This window comes from Neomonachus schauinslandi, chromosome 14 (assembly GCF_002201575.2).
Source record: "Neomonachus schauinslandi chromosome 14, ASM220157v2, whole genome shotgun sequence".
Lineage (NCBI taxonomy): Eukaryota > Metazoa > Chordata > Mammalia > Carnivora > Phocidae > Neomonachus > Neomonachus schauinslandi.
The window spans coordinates 58461474-58474907 of NC_058416.1; the positions used below are offsets into that span (position 1 = coordinate 58461474).

General features: G+C 48.8%; 1 protein-coding gene across 4 annotated transcripts in view; it reads left to right on the forward strand.

The window, feature by feature from the left end:
• Positions 1–4864: 4864 nt before the first annotated feature.
• Positions 4865–13434, forward strand: part of MTCL1 (microtubule crosslinking factor 1) — a 130522-nt gene continuing 121952 nt past the window's right edge. For all 4 annotated transcript variants that reach the window (XM_044920948.1, XM_044920949.1, XM_044920950.1 and 1 more), the window contains exon 1: positions 4865–5929. In XM_044920948.1, the coding sequence (XP_044776883.1) occupies positions 4865–5929 (1065 nt within the window). The remainder of the gene's footprint in view (positions 5930–13434) is intronic.

Here is a 13434-nt window from a genome sequence, read left to right on the forward strand (position 1 = left end):
ATTTGGAAGTTGGACAGCATGCGGAGCAGCTCTTCTCTGAGCATATTGCGACACCTAGCATCCCTGACCCCTCTCCTAAATTCCACAAGTGCCCCAACAACCCAACTGTCATGACAACAAAAAATACGCCAGCAAACTTCCAAAAGGCCCCTAGAGGTGCTTCCACCCTCATTGAGAACCACAGGTCAAGAGCAAAAGGGCCTCCTTTCTACCCTCAGGTATATCTTCCTTTAGCTCTCAGATGAGAGGAAGATTCTCCCCTTTCCCTGCAAGACTGGCCCCAGGAGAACCCTTTGGTGGGATGTTGTCTCCAGTTCCGACTTAGAGTACATCTCTATCTCGGTCTCTACAGGTCAATCATCCAGAATTTCACACGCAGCATCAGAAGGAGTTTCAAAAAGAAACAGGAGGAAATGTGAAGGAAGAGCATATGACACCTGGAGCTGTGTTAGAAATACCAACACAGGGTTTCTCAGGGTGTGGTCAGACAGTTACCTGCATTGAATGTATTTATTAAAAATACAGATTCCAGGGTTCCACCCCACACCTTTGGAATGAGCTCTCTGGGGCATATGGCCCCATAGAATCTGCATTTTTAGTAGCTCACAGGTGCGATGAATGTGCTCCTGTTGTAAGAGCCCCTCAAGTCATCATCATTATCTCCACTACGCACAGGTGCCAATCTGGCCATGAGAAGGGGTCAGTGGGTCCTTGTAGGACTAGCCTGCTTCAGGTCCCACATGAAATTTGGGCAGTAACCCTGCAAGAGAAGCTGGAAGGCACCCCACATACCTCCAGGGTTGGATGCATCTGCTTCAACTTCAGGAGGGTCCCCTGACTTCAGGTTTCCTTTTTTAACCCCAATTTTCCTGAAACATACACACAGCACCCACTCTGTTAAAAATCTTCTCTTCCTACTCTTTTCAAAGAGGGTTACTTCTGATGATTTAAGCGAGGAATAATTTCATATTATAAATGCACTTTTGAGTTAAAATAAGTGGGAAAAAACTAGAAAAGAATGTCCGTAGGTTTGGACAAGTTTTGAGAGTGCAGAAATTCTGTATATAATTCTGTCTGTGCGTATGGCGCAGTAAGGGAAGTGCAGTCCCATGTCATATTTTTTTCTACTATGTGTCAAACAAGGTAAAAAAAAATCTGTTTCTCTTTATATAACTGTATAGACACAGACTAAATTTTCTAACTTTTGCTCCAAGTTGGGTGTGCTCACATTTCAAAGAGTATTGATTATTCCACTGGTATTAAATAGATGATGGTGATGATAGTGATAATTATACCTTATCCAAGGGCACAGAGCATGCTAACTAGTGCCTTAGGCAGGATTTGGACCCAGATTAAGTGGTGTGGAAGCCTCAGCTCTTGTCACTATACCACACTGGATACAGCCATACCGAATTACCTATTATACCAATGCTGCTGCATGCAGTTCCCTAGGCCTGTACTTAGGCCTCTGCAAAAGAATGAGAAAATCGGAAACTTGGTATGTAGTGCAAGCGTTTATAACACAGGGTTTACAATGCAGTGAATTGGTTATAGAGTGGGGGAGGTATTGAGAGCCAAACAGGGGACAGTGAAGTAATCCAGAGATCTGCAACCACAAGAAGCCACTAGGACCCTTGACCAAGAGGCAACAGGAGGAGGGGAAGTTACCAAAGGCTTCAGGTCGTCCAGTGAAAGCTGGAACCCCAATAAGCCAGTCCACAAAGGAAACTGGGCCACTCTGAAGAAGTCACTTGAGGCAGACAGAGAAGGTAATAAATAAACCTGGTTTCCCCCTTGCTGTTAAGACTCCAATCTCTACCAGCCAAACCCAATCAGCAAACCTAGGAACCTGGAAAACCAACCCTCATCAGTTGCTCCCCCCTCTGTGCAGAGCAGTCAGGCAAGGACTGGGTCTGAGAGCAGACAGATCCAAAGAGGCACACCCACATGGGATTTTGTTGTTGTTTTCCAGAAGAAAGCACCTTAAGCCTCCTTTAAATAGTAACTCCCAACACCTTTAGACTAACTTAATGGGGCAACAAAATTAAAAAAAAAAATCACATGTGACTTTAAAAACATCTATCATGCAAGCAGATATATTTTTATACCTGTGACTCACTGAATATTAGAAAAAGAAAGCATTATCGAACGCCTCCTTGCCAAGGACCAGCAGAAACAATTGCCAGAGTATGATTTTTGCTTGACTTGTTACCTGAGGGAAAGGGAAGCTGGCCACAAATAGTATGGTCATCTGGCTAGTACTTTTGGAAGGCTAATTTACCGGAACATTTTCAGGTGGCCTTGTGCATGATTATATATAGTATGAGCAGCTGGCCAGCTTGTGCTAGAAGTCCTGGACATAATTCTTCAGAAATGTAGGGTACTGGAGACTTCTGGGTAATGGAGGAAGTTCTATGTGAAGGTCCTGGCCCCTGAGTTACAGTGGGTTGTGCTCCAGGACTGACCGGGCTGCCACTTTCTGATTAACTGACTCCAACTGAGAGTTGGAGCGCCCTCTAGGGGAGAGCTGGCTGCTCGGCACCCCCCTCTCCACCCCCCACCGTGGCTGGGCACTAACCCCCCACCCCTTCCCTTCTGCAGTGTTGTTACTTACCAGTGTCCTTTTTCTTCAAATACTCCATGAAATATGGCTGTGGTCTTACTAGATATTGCATCAAAGGAGATTCCAGATTATATTCTGAGTGTGCTGTCACACATTCAGAGGATTGCAGATAAATGACTCACAGAAAACATGAACAGCAGCAGAGAGGACGGGGTCCCAGTGCCCTCAGAGCTCAGCCACAGAAGATGGCCCAGTATCACTGCCGGCATCTAAGGAGAAGCAGACAGGATGTCTTTTGGGAGTATGATTCTCCTGATTTACAGTGATTTTTTAAAAATCACTTTATCCTGTATTTTTTGAAGGAGGTGGCTCAGTAGGGTAATTTGTGGTTAAGATCATAGACCTTGGAGCCTCTTCTTCCTTGTATCTTTCCAAGTCTGTCCGCTTTTCTCCACCCCTACTGCCATAAACGCCTGGTCTGTGCTTGTTGCTACCACTGACTGCTTCCCCTCATGGGTCTTCCTCTCCTCACTGCAGCAGCCACTGGGATCCTTCTAGGCAAATGAGATCAGCCATGCTCACCATCCTCCAAAGGCTCCCCCATCCCTTAGGATAATAGCCACAGGATATTTGGTCGCACACGCCCCCATCTCTCACCTACAACCCCTGCTCTGTAAATCCTGGGCACCCAACTACATCTCAGGAAAACGCCAATCTTCCCAGGTGGGGGGCAAATGCCCACCCTAGCAACTCGTAATTATTGCCTGTCCCTTTGCCTCCTGGCAAAGCCAAGTCTAGAGGACAGGCTGGGCCTTCGTCCTTTGAGTATTATCCAACATCCAACGTCTGGGACAAAACCTGCACTCAAGGATATTTGAAAAGTACTTTACAGTTTGCACAGTGTTCCTCACATCCGCCCATTTAATCCTCCCAACACTCACCTAGCAGTATTTTCTAATTATACAGGCAGGAGAACTGAGGCTTGAAAAGGTCAGTGGCCCACGTTAGACTCTCAAGTGGCAGAACGGTTACTCACAGCCGTGGTTCTCTGAGGGGACAGCACGTAGGGCTGAAAATTCTACAGACTTGGTGTGAATCCCCACCCAGCCATGGCCTGGCTAAAGCACCGACTTCACCTCCCTGCGCCTGTGTCCTCATCCTTAAAAAAGGCAGTAATTCCAATTCGGGCTTATTATGAGGATTGAATAAAACAATGCCTATGGAATGTCTACAGTGCCTAGCTCCCAGTCGGAACTATAAATGTGAGTTCCCTTTCTGACCCCAAGCTTGGTGAGCGGCTTCTATTTCTCCAGCAGCTCCTCGGTCTCTGAGCTCCGGAGGCCACTGGGGGTGCCAACTGTGGAGCACCGGGCCCGTTTTGACGTGATAGCTGCCAGCGGGTACCAGCTAGTCCTTAAAGAAGTGTGGGGACTACGGGCACAGCCGTGAGAAGACAGCGGAGAGGGAACTAAGGGGCCCTAGGAGGCAGGGGTTGAATGGGGGGGCCTGTGGGGAGCGTTGGCTGACAACAGCGGGAGAGCTGGCACCCCACTGCACGCACCACAGAGGGGTCCGCTCACGTCTCCCGGACCTCCACTCTCCCGCAAGCAGTCAGCGCCCGCCTCTCTCCCACCCCACTTTACCACTCCTACTTCCTTCCCTCCCCAGCTCTAGGCACTGTCCTTAGAACCACAAAAAGCAAGGATGGTCCCTGGGCGAAGCAAGGTGGAGGCCGCGGCTCGCGATCCGCGCGCGAGCCCCGGGAGCGCAGGCCCCGCCCCCACCCCGGCGCCGGCTGGCGGGAGGCGGGACATGCGCACGCGGTGGCTGGGCGCAGGGCGCCGGGAGGCGGGGGAGCGCGCGTGCAGTTCCTCTCCGCCGGAGCCGGCGGGCGCTGCGGGGAGCTGGTTTGCCGTGGGCGGGGAGCCGGACGCGGGAGCGGGGAGCGCGCCGCCAGCGGGCGAGTGCGGGTGTGCGAGGCCGCGGCGGCGGGCCCGCGAGCCTGGAGCGCCGCATCTAGGAGATGCGAGCGGCAGGGAGCCGCCGCGCTGCTGTGCCGGGTGAACTCGAGCGGCAGTGACCTCAGCGAGGGGAGAGCGGGAGGACGGCGGCTGCCAGCCCCGCGGGGATCCTGGGGGCCAGGGGTACGCGGGGCACGGCGGCGGCGCGGGAGCGCGGGGCGCAGACCGGGCGGGGCTGGGGGACAGTGATGAGAGGGCGCGCGGGGAGGCTGCACGCCGCCGCCGCCGCCGCCCGGAGCATCTGCCGCCCGAGCTGCTGCTTGCGGCCCCGGACCCGGCCATGGAGACGCTGAACGGCCTCGCGGGCGGTGGCGCTCCGGACGCGAAGCCGCTCCCGCCCGGCCAGCACCATCGCCACCACCACCTCCACCCGCTGGCCGAAGGTAGGCGGCTGCACCGCGCGCCCTCGCCCGCCAGACCCTTCCTCAAAGACCTGCACGGTCGACCCCCGGCGTCCGGCCCGGCTCCGGCCGCCCCCTCCTCGGGCCGAGCCCCGGCGCCCGGCACCCCGCGCTCGCCCAACCTCGCGGGCAAAGCACAGCCCTCGCCGGGAACCCTGGCCGCGCCCGGCCGCCTCTCTCGGCGCAGCGGCGGCGCCCCTGGCGCGAAGGACAAGCCGCCGCCGGGCGCCGGAGCCAGGGCAGCGGGCGGCGTCAAGGCCGCTCCGGGCCTCAGGAGGGCGGCGCGCACGGCGCCTGTGGAGCTGCTGCCTCGGGCGGGGAGGCCGCCGCCAACGCCCGGGACCGAGTCGCTGTCCGCCGCTGCCAAGGGCCGCAAATCCAAACGCGGCTCCGGGGCGCCCCCCGCCCATGCCACCGGGCTCCCGGTCCCCGCCGCCCCGATCCCCGCCGTGATCCTCGCCGTGACCTCCTCGGCCGGCTCCCCTGCTCCCGGGTCGCGCATCAGCCACACGGACAGCAGCTCGGACCTCTCCGACTGCCCCTCCGAACCCCTGTCCGACGAGCAACGCCTGCTACCCGCCGCCAGCAGCGACGCCGAGTCTGGCACGGGCTCCAGCGACCGGGAACCGCTGCGAGGAGCCCCCACGACGAGCCCCGCAGCTCGCGGGGCGCCGCCCAGCAGCCCCGAGCCCCCGGCGCTCCTCGCCGCGCCTCCCGCCGCCGGCTCCTGCCTCGGGGGTCGGAGCAGCCCAGGCGGGGTCCCCGCGGGGTCCCCGGGAACGGGTGTGGCAGAGGATGCCGGGGGGCGCGCGCCGCTCGAGCGAACGGTCCCCGGGATCCCCAAGGAGCCCGGTCCGGGCGAGCAGACCCGACTGGTACCGGCGGAGGAGGAGGAGCTGCTGCGGGAGATCGAGGAGCTGCGCTCGGAGAACGACTATCTCAAGGTGAGCAACCGCCTCCGCAGCAGGTTGTCCCGGAGGCGACCCCAAATGGTCTGGGTGCGGGCGGGGACCCCCGAGCCCAGCCTTTCCGGTCCTGACAAGCACGTTCTCTCTTCTGGCTTTCGCTTTCCCGCCCCCGCACACACTGGGCTTTGGGAGCTTAAGCTAAAACTTCTGGAAGAGCAGCAAGACCTGAGGGGTCTGGGCGCGTTCTCACCCCACTTAGCTTTACTTGTTTCTTGAAGTCTTGCTTCTTCGTGCTGACGCCTTTGCCTCTGTAGCTGTGCTAGGGGAGAGGTGGCCAGAATCACGTTTTGGATACGCAGCTGACCCGGCCAAAATGTGCCCACTCTCACCTGTGGGATCTGGCTACCCTTAGCCAAGGAGCTCTGGGCCCTGCCCAGTGCAGGTGTGTGTAGGTTGTGGAGCCTGCTGTCGGCCAGGCTGTGGATGTGCCAGATGCTTTTCCTGCATTTATACAAAGTGAGGCCCCCTCTTTCTCTCTGGGGGGCCTCCGTGTTTTCAGTGATAAACCTTAAGCTCAGGGGTCCCATGAGTGTGGCCCGGTTTGAGGCAGGGGGTTTGGTGGGCTTGGCCGGCCTGTTCTTTGTAGGTGTCCACAAGCCGGTTTTCCTTGTCAGGAGAGGCCACTTGATTCCCCAGCACTTTCGAGGGAATTGCAACCTCTGCCGCCCTGTCTCCAAGTATTTCTTGTGAGGTCCTGCTAGTATAGGCCTCCTCTTGGTCTTCTTAGCTTTGGGTCCCTCAATCTGACTTCCATCTTTTCTCCCAGGAGGAGGGCAGGTTGGCCCGGCAGAACAGAGGACTTAGTGTGTGTGTGTGTGGGGGGGGGTCAAGAGAATTCAAGTGACTTGAGAGAAAATAAGGGGGAAGTGAGTTGGGGGCAGCTGTTTTATTATAGTTTTCAAGTTAGTAAATTACTACAGTGGTATGAATCTTTTCATGTTTCTTTTAAGATTCTTATATCTCCTTCCAAACCAGCAGGTGGCCTTTCTTTATCTAGGTTATGTCATTTGTACTTTCTTTTCAGCAAATGCTGAACCTACCCAAATGAGGCCCCGTTTTTGGCCAGGGGGACCAAGGTCCTGGGCTTATTTAAGGTGGTAAAGTGTGCAGTTCAAATTGACATCAGAATAGGTTTATGGCTGAGTATTCTAAACCTAAACCTCTTATCAGGAGGTGCTCTCCCCAACTGAGCCCAGTAGTTGTTTTGCCTGCAAAGAGGTAGCAGTGAGGCAGAGAAGGAGAGGTGAGAACAGATTAGGAGTTTGGAGTAAGATGTTTCAAGCAGTACATTTGCTTGTGTCACCCACTCTTATGTAATAGACAACAGAGTGATTTTCAAAGGTGCTGAAGAGAAAGACCAGTGATGTTGTATGTGACTCCATCTTGAAATCAGCACTTTTGTAGATCTTCAACAAATGTAAACTCCCTAAGGGCCAGAAAGATGATCTCGTTGGGTTATAGCGCCAGCTCTTAGCATGATCCCTGACCCACAGTGTTTCTGATTCAATGACGTTTATCCAAATCACGACCTGCTAAACAACAGGAAATTGAGTGTTCTGTAAAAGAAGTTTCCCATTGCGTCTTTGATCTTAAGGTAGGCAGCTCAACAGTTATTTCAGAGTTCATTCCTAAGTAACTGTTTATTTGCCTTATCCTGTCATGTTGGTCCATTCTCAGTGAACGAACTACCTGTCTGACCCTGGAGTCTGATCTCGTGTATTTGGTATTTCAGTGAGTCTTCACAACAACATAGGGTATAATTGTGGTCATTTTTATCATAAACCCAGTTTCACAGACAAGGATGCTGAAAGCCCAGAAACCTTACATGACTCGCCCAAGGCCATACAGCAAGTAGGAGGTGCAGCTTCTCTTTTCCCAGCTCCAGACCTTTTGCTTTTTTCACCGCAGCAGGCTGCCTTTCTCAGTGTATGCCGCTTGCTTTAGTGTTGTTTATTTAGCTTGAAATGTTCTCAATGTTTAGCTTTCCTAGGGAGCCTCTTTTCATTTTAGGTGAAAGAGCTGTAATGAACACCTCTCCACTAGCCTATGTACAGATGGTCAAATAAATCCCACTGACAATGCTTAATTTGTGGGAAATGTAGGGTTGCTGGTTCCTGTGGAGAAAGTGTCATGGCCAACCATTCTCTCTGCCTGAGTGCATCTCCCACCCTGTCTTCTGACAGCAGGAGAGAGAAGTAGGTAGAGGAGCTCAGAAGGAAGCTAGGAAACCAAAAGTCTGCACACAGATGTATGTGTAAGTTATGTGTTTGGTTATTCAGGAGCTTAAGTTACAATTGTTCATTTCGGGAGAAAACACAGCAATCCTGGTAGATTAAGGTCAGTGAGCATGCCCACTGGTGCAAAATGGGGCTGTGATCACGAGTGATCTCAATGGGCAGAGGCGGGCGGCATGCCTTGGCACAGGGTGTGTAGAGCGTGCACATTACAAATCAAAACTTATCTTTTTAATGCTCTCGTTGCTCACTGGTACTTTTTTCTCATGGTCGGTAAAAGCTCATCCTTCACCAACTGCTTTCCTAGAGAATGTTGCACAGGGCTCTCATGATTAGACAGAGCATTCCTCTATTCAAATGTTACCTAACAAGAAGAGCCTTGACCCAGAAATTTTACTTTGGTATATTCTGGAGGATTGTGACCATGTTAAGCGTCCCCTTCTTTCCCAGGTCAGTTCTGTCACCATTACCGTGCAAGACTGTCACCCTTCCTGAGCTGGAATGACCAAAGGGTAATCAAGCAGCTACATAAGGCCTGCAAAGCCATAGGGGGATGTCTTACTGATCAAGAAATTCAAGTGGAATTCTCTTGGTTTTTAGCCGGTCTGCTGGCTAACAGATGTCGGTTGTGCTGCATGGGGCTGTCTGGGGCATCCCTGACTCTGCTTTCTCTTTCTAATTCTACCTTCATCAGAGGGCACCAAGGTAGCACAATTATTCAATCCAGGCGGCTGGCTTTATGTGTGAAAACACAGTCAGAAAAGCAGTCTTGCCCCATTACCCCTGATGAACTTAAATATATCTGGAAGTCTTCAGACATTCAGGTGAGAGGTTGAGTTCAGTTGTCCAGAGGCCTTTGCTTCTTTTTCAAACTGAACCCAGGCACGTTTCTCAGTGACGAGTGCATCGACAAAATGCTGTGGGAGTGTTCCCTGCCTCCCTGCCACCACTGGGTTTTGCTCGAGTGCTCTGAGACAATCAGACCAGCCTTAGTGCTCATCATGAACATATTGTATCCTCTGTTTCCACCGGCTTTTCAGGAGGATTTAATCACTTTCAGTTTATTGGCCTATTTTGAAAATGCCGTTCGGATTCCTGGTGACGTGCTCACAATGTCCCCTCCACTTGTGTCCAGATAGTGTTCTCCAAAGCCCCAGTGTCCTGCAGGATGGGCACAGGTTGGCGTGGGGGAAGGGCTGCTTTTTTTTTTTTTTTTTTTGCTCTGCTTTCTCAGTGATTTCATAAGAATTATTTTTGTTTCAAACAAAAGTCCTCCTGTCAGGAGAGGCCACTTGATTCCCCAGCACTTTCGAGGGAACTGCTACCTCTGCCGCCCTATCTAGCTACTAGGGCAGCCAACATCCGATCATTTGAGAGAAGTGATTTCCTAAGGGAGATTATTGGTAGGGTCATTTGGGGTTTTATAGGTTGCAGTGTATCACCACTGATCCAGCCTTACCACCCTGTTTCTCACCTGCGTAGTCTTTTAAGTTTCAAACTCTGAAATGGTAAGTTTGGCCCTGTGAGTTCCAGGTGCTCAGTGTGGCCTGGAGCGGGGATGCTGAGGCAAGAATAAACAGTTCTGAACAGCTAAAGTGTCGAGCTCTTCCTCTCCTCTGACTTTCTTTTGGAAGGGTTAAAGTGGACAGTGGTCCTATTCTTTCCTGACATTCCACTTTCCACACCCATTCTTTATTCAGCCTGCGAAATATAATAATCTATAATAATCTTAGGTGGTGAGATAATATAGACCAGGGCAAACAGAGCCCATCAGCTGCTGGGTGAACTGTCACTTGGTAAACAATGGTTAGCAGCCCCCCTGCCTTCTTATCTACAGCTGGGACTGTGCAGAGAACATTTTCATTGTCCCGAGGGAAATGAGGTGGATTATTTGTATATTACAGCAGCCGATCTTTCTGTCTGCAACTTCCAGAAGATGGAATTATTGCAACAGTAGCCCAGATGACTGCTCCCCTATCCAAATTGGGATCTATTTAAAGAAGGGTTATTAAAATATTAATGTAGAACCAGTTATTGGTTTCACGTTGCTTGAAGGAGATTAAGATTTGAATACAGCTATCAGTATGATCAAGAGTTTGCATCCCTTAAATTAAGATATGGTGGATTCCGTTTTTATTTTTTATTTTTCGGGTGAAACTTTTTGTGGAAGTTTATATTGAAATGCTTCATTTTAATCTTGGTTTACTCTAGTGCATACATGGTACCTCATTATTTCTGTAATTTGATGTATATAATAAGGCTTGATCTGTTATCTGCAGGCAAAGGGGAGTAGTTTGGGAGCTTCACACTCCTTCAAGATTTCATTTTATATACAAAATTTGAAAAATAGATTAAATTAAAACTAAATTAGCTTTTCAATGAGGTAATGATCTAACAGTGAAGTACGCAACAGACCTGGTGTTAATTCTACATAAAACTTGATTAAGGGCAAGTTTTTTCCTTAGTTTTTGTGTATAAAAAAACAACAACAATTTTCTACTTTTACTTACTATGTCTACAATTATATTTGCCAGAAACATACGTTCTGCTTGATTTGGTTTTTTTAAATATTTAAAAAGCAGACATCTTTAAGGTTCTTTAATACAACGTATTCTAAATTAGAGCATGCTGCCAGAAAAATTAACGTAGTGGTAGCCTGAAAATCACTATCCATCAAGACCCTAATCTGAATAATCACAGTTTTTGCTTTTCAAATGTCTCCTGCCAGCTTACATGGTTTATAATTTGCTTTTCTTGTAACTTCTTTTCACTGAGCCTGAAAACTGCTTTTTTTTCAAGGCTCTATGAAAAGAGTTGAAACACTGACCTTGGTCCCATCTCTGCACCAGACTAGTGTTGAAAAGCCATTTAAATGTTTAGAATCTCGATTTTCTCATTTTTAAAATGGGAATATTAATATCTTCGCTGCATATTGCAGTGTTTCTCTGAGGGCCAGTTGAGAAAATGGATATGCTCACACATTGACAGTTGTCAAGATCTAAAAATGTTAACTTGCATTATTATGTCATACCTATGGTGGAAGCATGATTTAAGGCTTATTATTGTTTCATTTGTCTTGGTTGTTGCAAATAATTTATAGTATTTACTGGAAAGAGCACGTGGGTGTGCAGTCTAGCTTCTATTTATTAGCTAGGGAGGCTTTGGACATGCTAACCAGCATGGGTTTGCTCTCCTTGTCTATGAAATGGGTAATATGTTCCTGGCAGGGTGAGAATAGGGTTAGTAATGAAGGTAAAGTGCTAAATGAGATATCTTCTGTTCTACAAATTTAGATAAAATCTGAGTTATAAAGGCAATGATTCAAATACATGCAATTACAGTCTCTGCCTAATTTTCCTTTCAGTGCAACTAATGTTGGTGATTATTTATGCCAAAAAATGTTAGCTGTTTACATCTGGCCTACTGAATGATTTGGAGGTGCTGGTTCATCTAGCCCTTACACATGTTTTTCTTTTAGCTTGTGTAGTTGTTTACGCATCTATAGAGCATATGCAGCATTTGATATTTGGGTCCATGAGGGTCCTCCTGGTACAAAATCTGAAAGCTAGAGAACAGTTTTATACCCAAAAGTTGTATCTTATGTTTTCTTATGGCTTTTTTGCACTTTGAAAACTTTTGTTTGAGTAACAGGTAATTCCAGGCATTAATGACTTTCTAGAAGGAAAAGCTTTCTAGAAGGAAAAGCAATCACAGACAATTCCTTCCGTGAACAGAATGGCCACAGTTACTATATATTTGTATGTATACATATACATGTCATGATTATTGCTTGTATCGAACTATGTGTTAGTTACACAATGAAACAATTACCTTTTAACTGTACTCCGACACAAGTAGAGAATAGGCTTTTTCTGAAAAACCCATCATATATATAGGTAGAACCCGAGAGAAACTTGACCTTGATTTTGAAGCTTCGGGATTAATTACCTAATCCTTACCAGAAGATTGACACCCACAAGGCCTGTGTTAAAGTTTGCAGTCTGCAGCTGGTCTCCCCCAGCATGGGGCGGGTCAGGGGCATGGCTCCCACACAGCATCACAGCCTCAGCGTAGGGATCTGGCATCAGTCTGCCAACTTACTCTTTGCTGATGTTGGCAAAGACCGTTCTGAAAGAGCTGCATTCTCTCATTCCCTGTAGAGCCCCGCCTGTCCATCCTGCTCACATATGTTCAACTGACTGGCTTCCACGCTTGGTCTGTGAACTCCTAGTCGCAGCGAATTTTCCTACTAGGAACAAGATGTATAGGAAGAGCTCTCCATGAAGGAAAACAGGAAGGAAACAAAACTTGCTTATACTTCACAACACTTTTCAATGTTAAGATTTACCTTTTTCTTAAGACACACTAGAACATCTTATATTTTTAATGAGGTTGTGACCGCTGCTATAGAAATTTTGTAAGAACATTCAGAAGCTGAGAAAAAACCACTTTATATCAATTTACTACTGGGGCGTGGTAAAGCTTTTCTTCTTTAACATTCATTCCTCTTGGCAGTCCATTCAGACAGGCTCCATTTGGAGTCATGATCAGTTGAGTAGGCCATTCTCTTCGTTAGGGTAGTGTGGACAGATTGGGGAGAAGCTACAGGCTGCGGTTTGGGGGAATGAGATGCTACATCTGTGCTCTTTCCAGTGGACCACTGCATATGGTTGAGGTTGGCTGGGCAACTGTCTTTACCAATTTGTACTTTTCCATAAAGAGTACAAAATCTGAAGGTGGAAGATTTATTTGTTACACTTAAACTTTTCCAGGTTAAATTACTCTTCAGGAGATTGCCTTCTGGTCAATTTCTTATCTACCTGAGGCTTTGATGTTGGGAAGCTGTCGTTCTTTATTATAAGTAAATCCCTGCTTTTAAGAACAAATGCAGGATTAGTGAGAGTGGAGAGAATCAGGAACAAACTGAGTAGCAGGACGAGAGCTGACAACTTAGGGTGTCCACATCGTGGAGAGTTTTTTCCTTGACCCTCACTGTTAATTGAACAAAACAAAAAGGAATGACTGAATGTATCCTAGTCTGGAGACATTTAAACCATCAGTGATCAAACTAATCAAGAAAATGACTAGAATGCTTTTCTTAATCTTCCACCTTCCAAATTACTCCTTGTTAAAATCTTTTGTAATATTTCAATAGAATTTCTGTCTCGCATATTTCAGCTACATCTGTGGGTTTGGGAAGAATTCTTTGTAATTAGGTTACAAGACTGGAACAAAACAAAGGTGCAT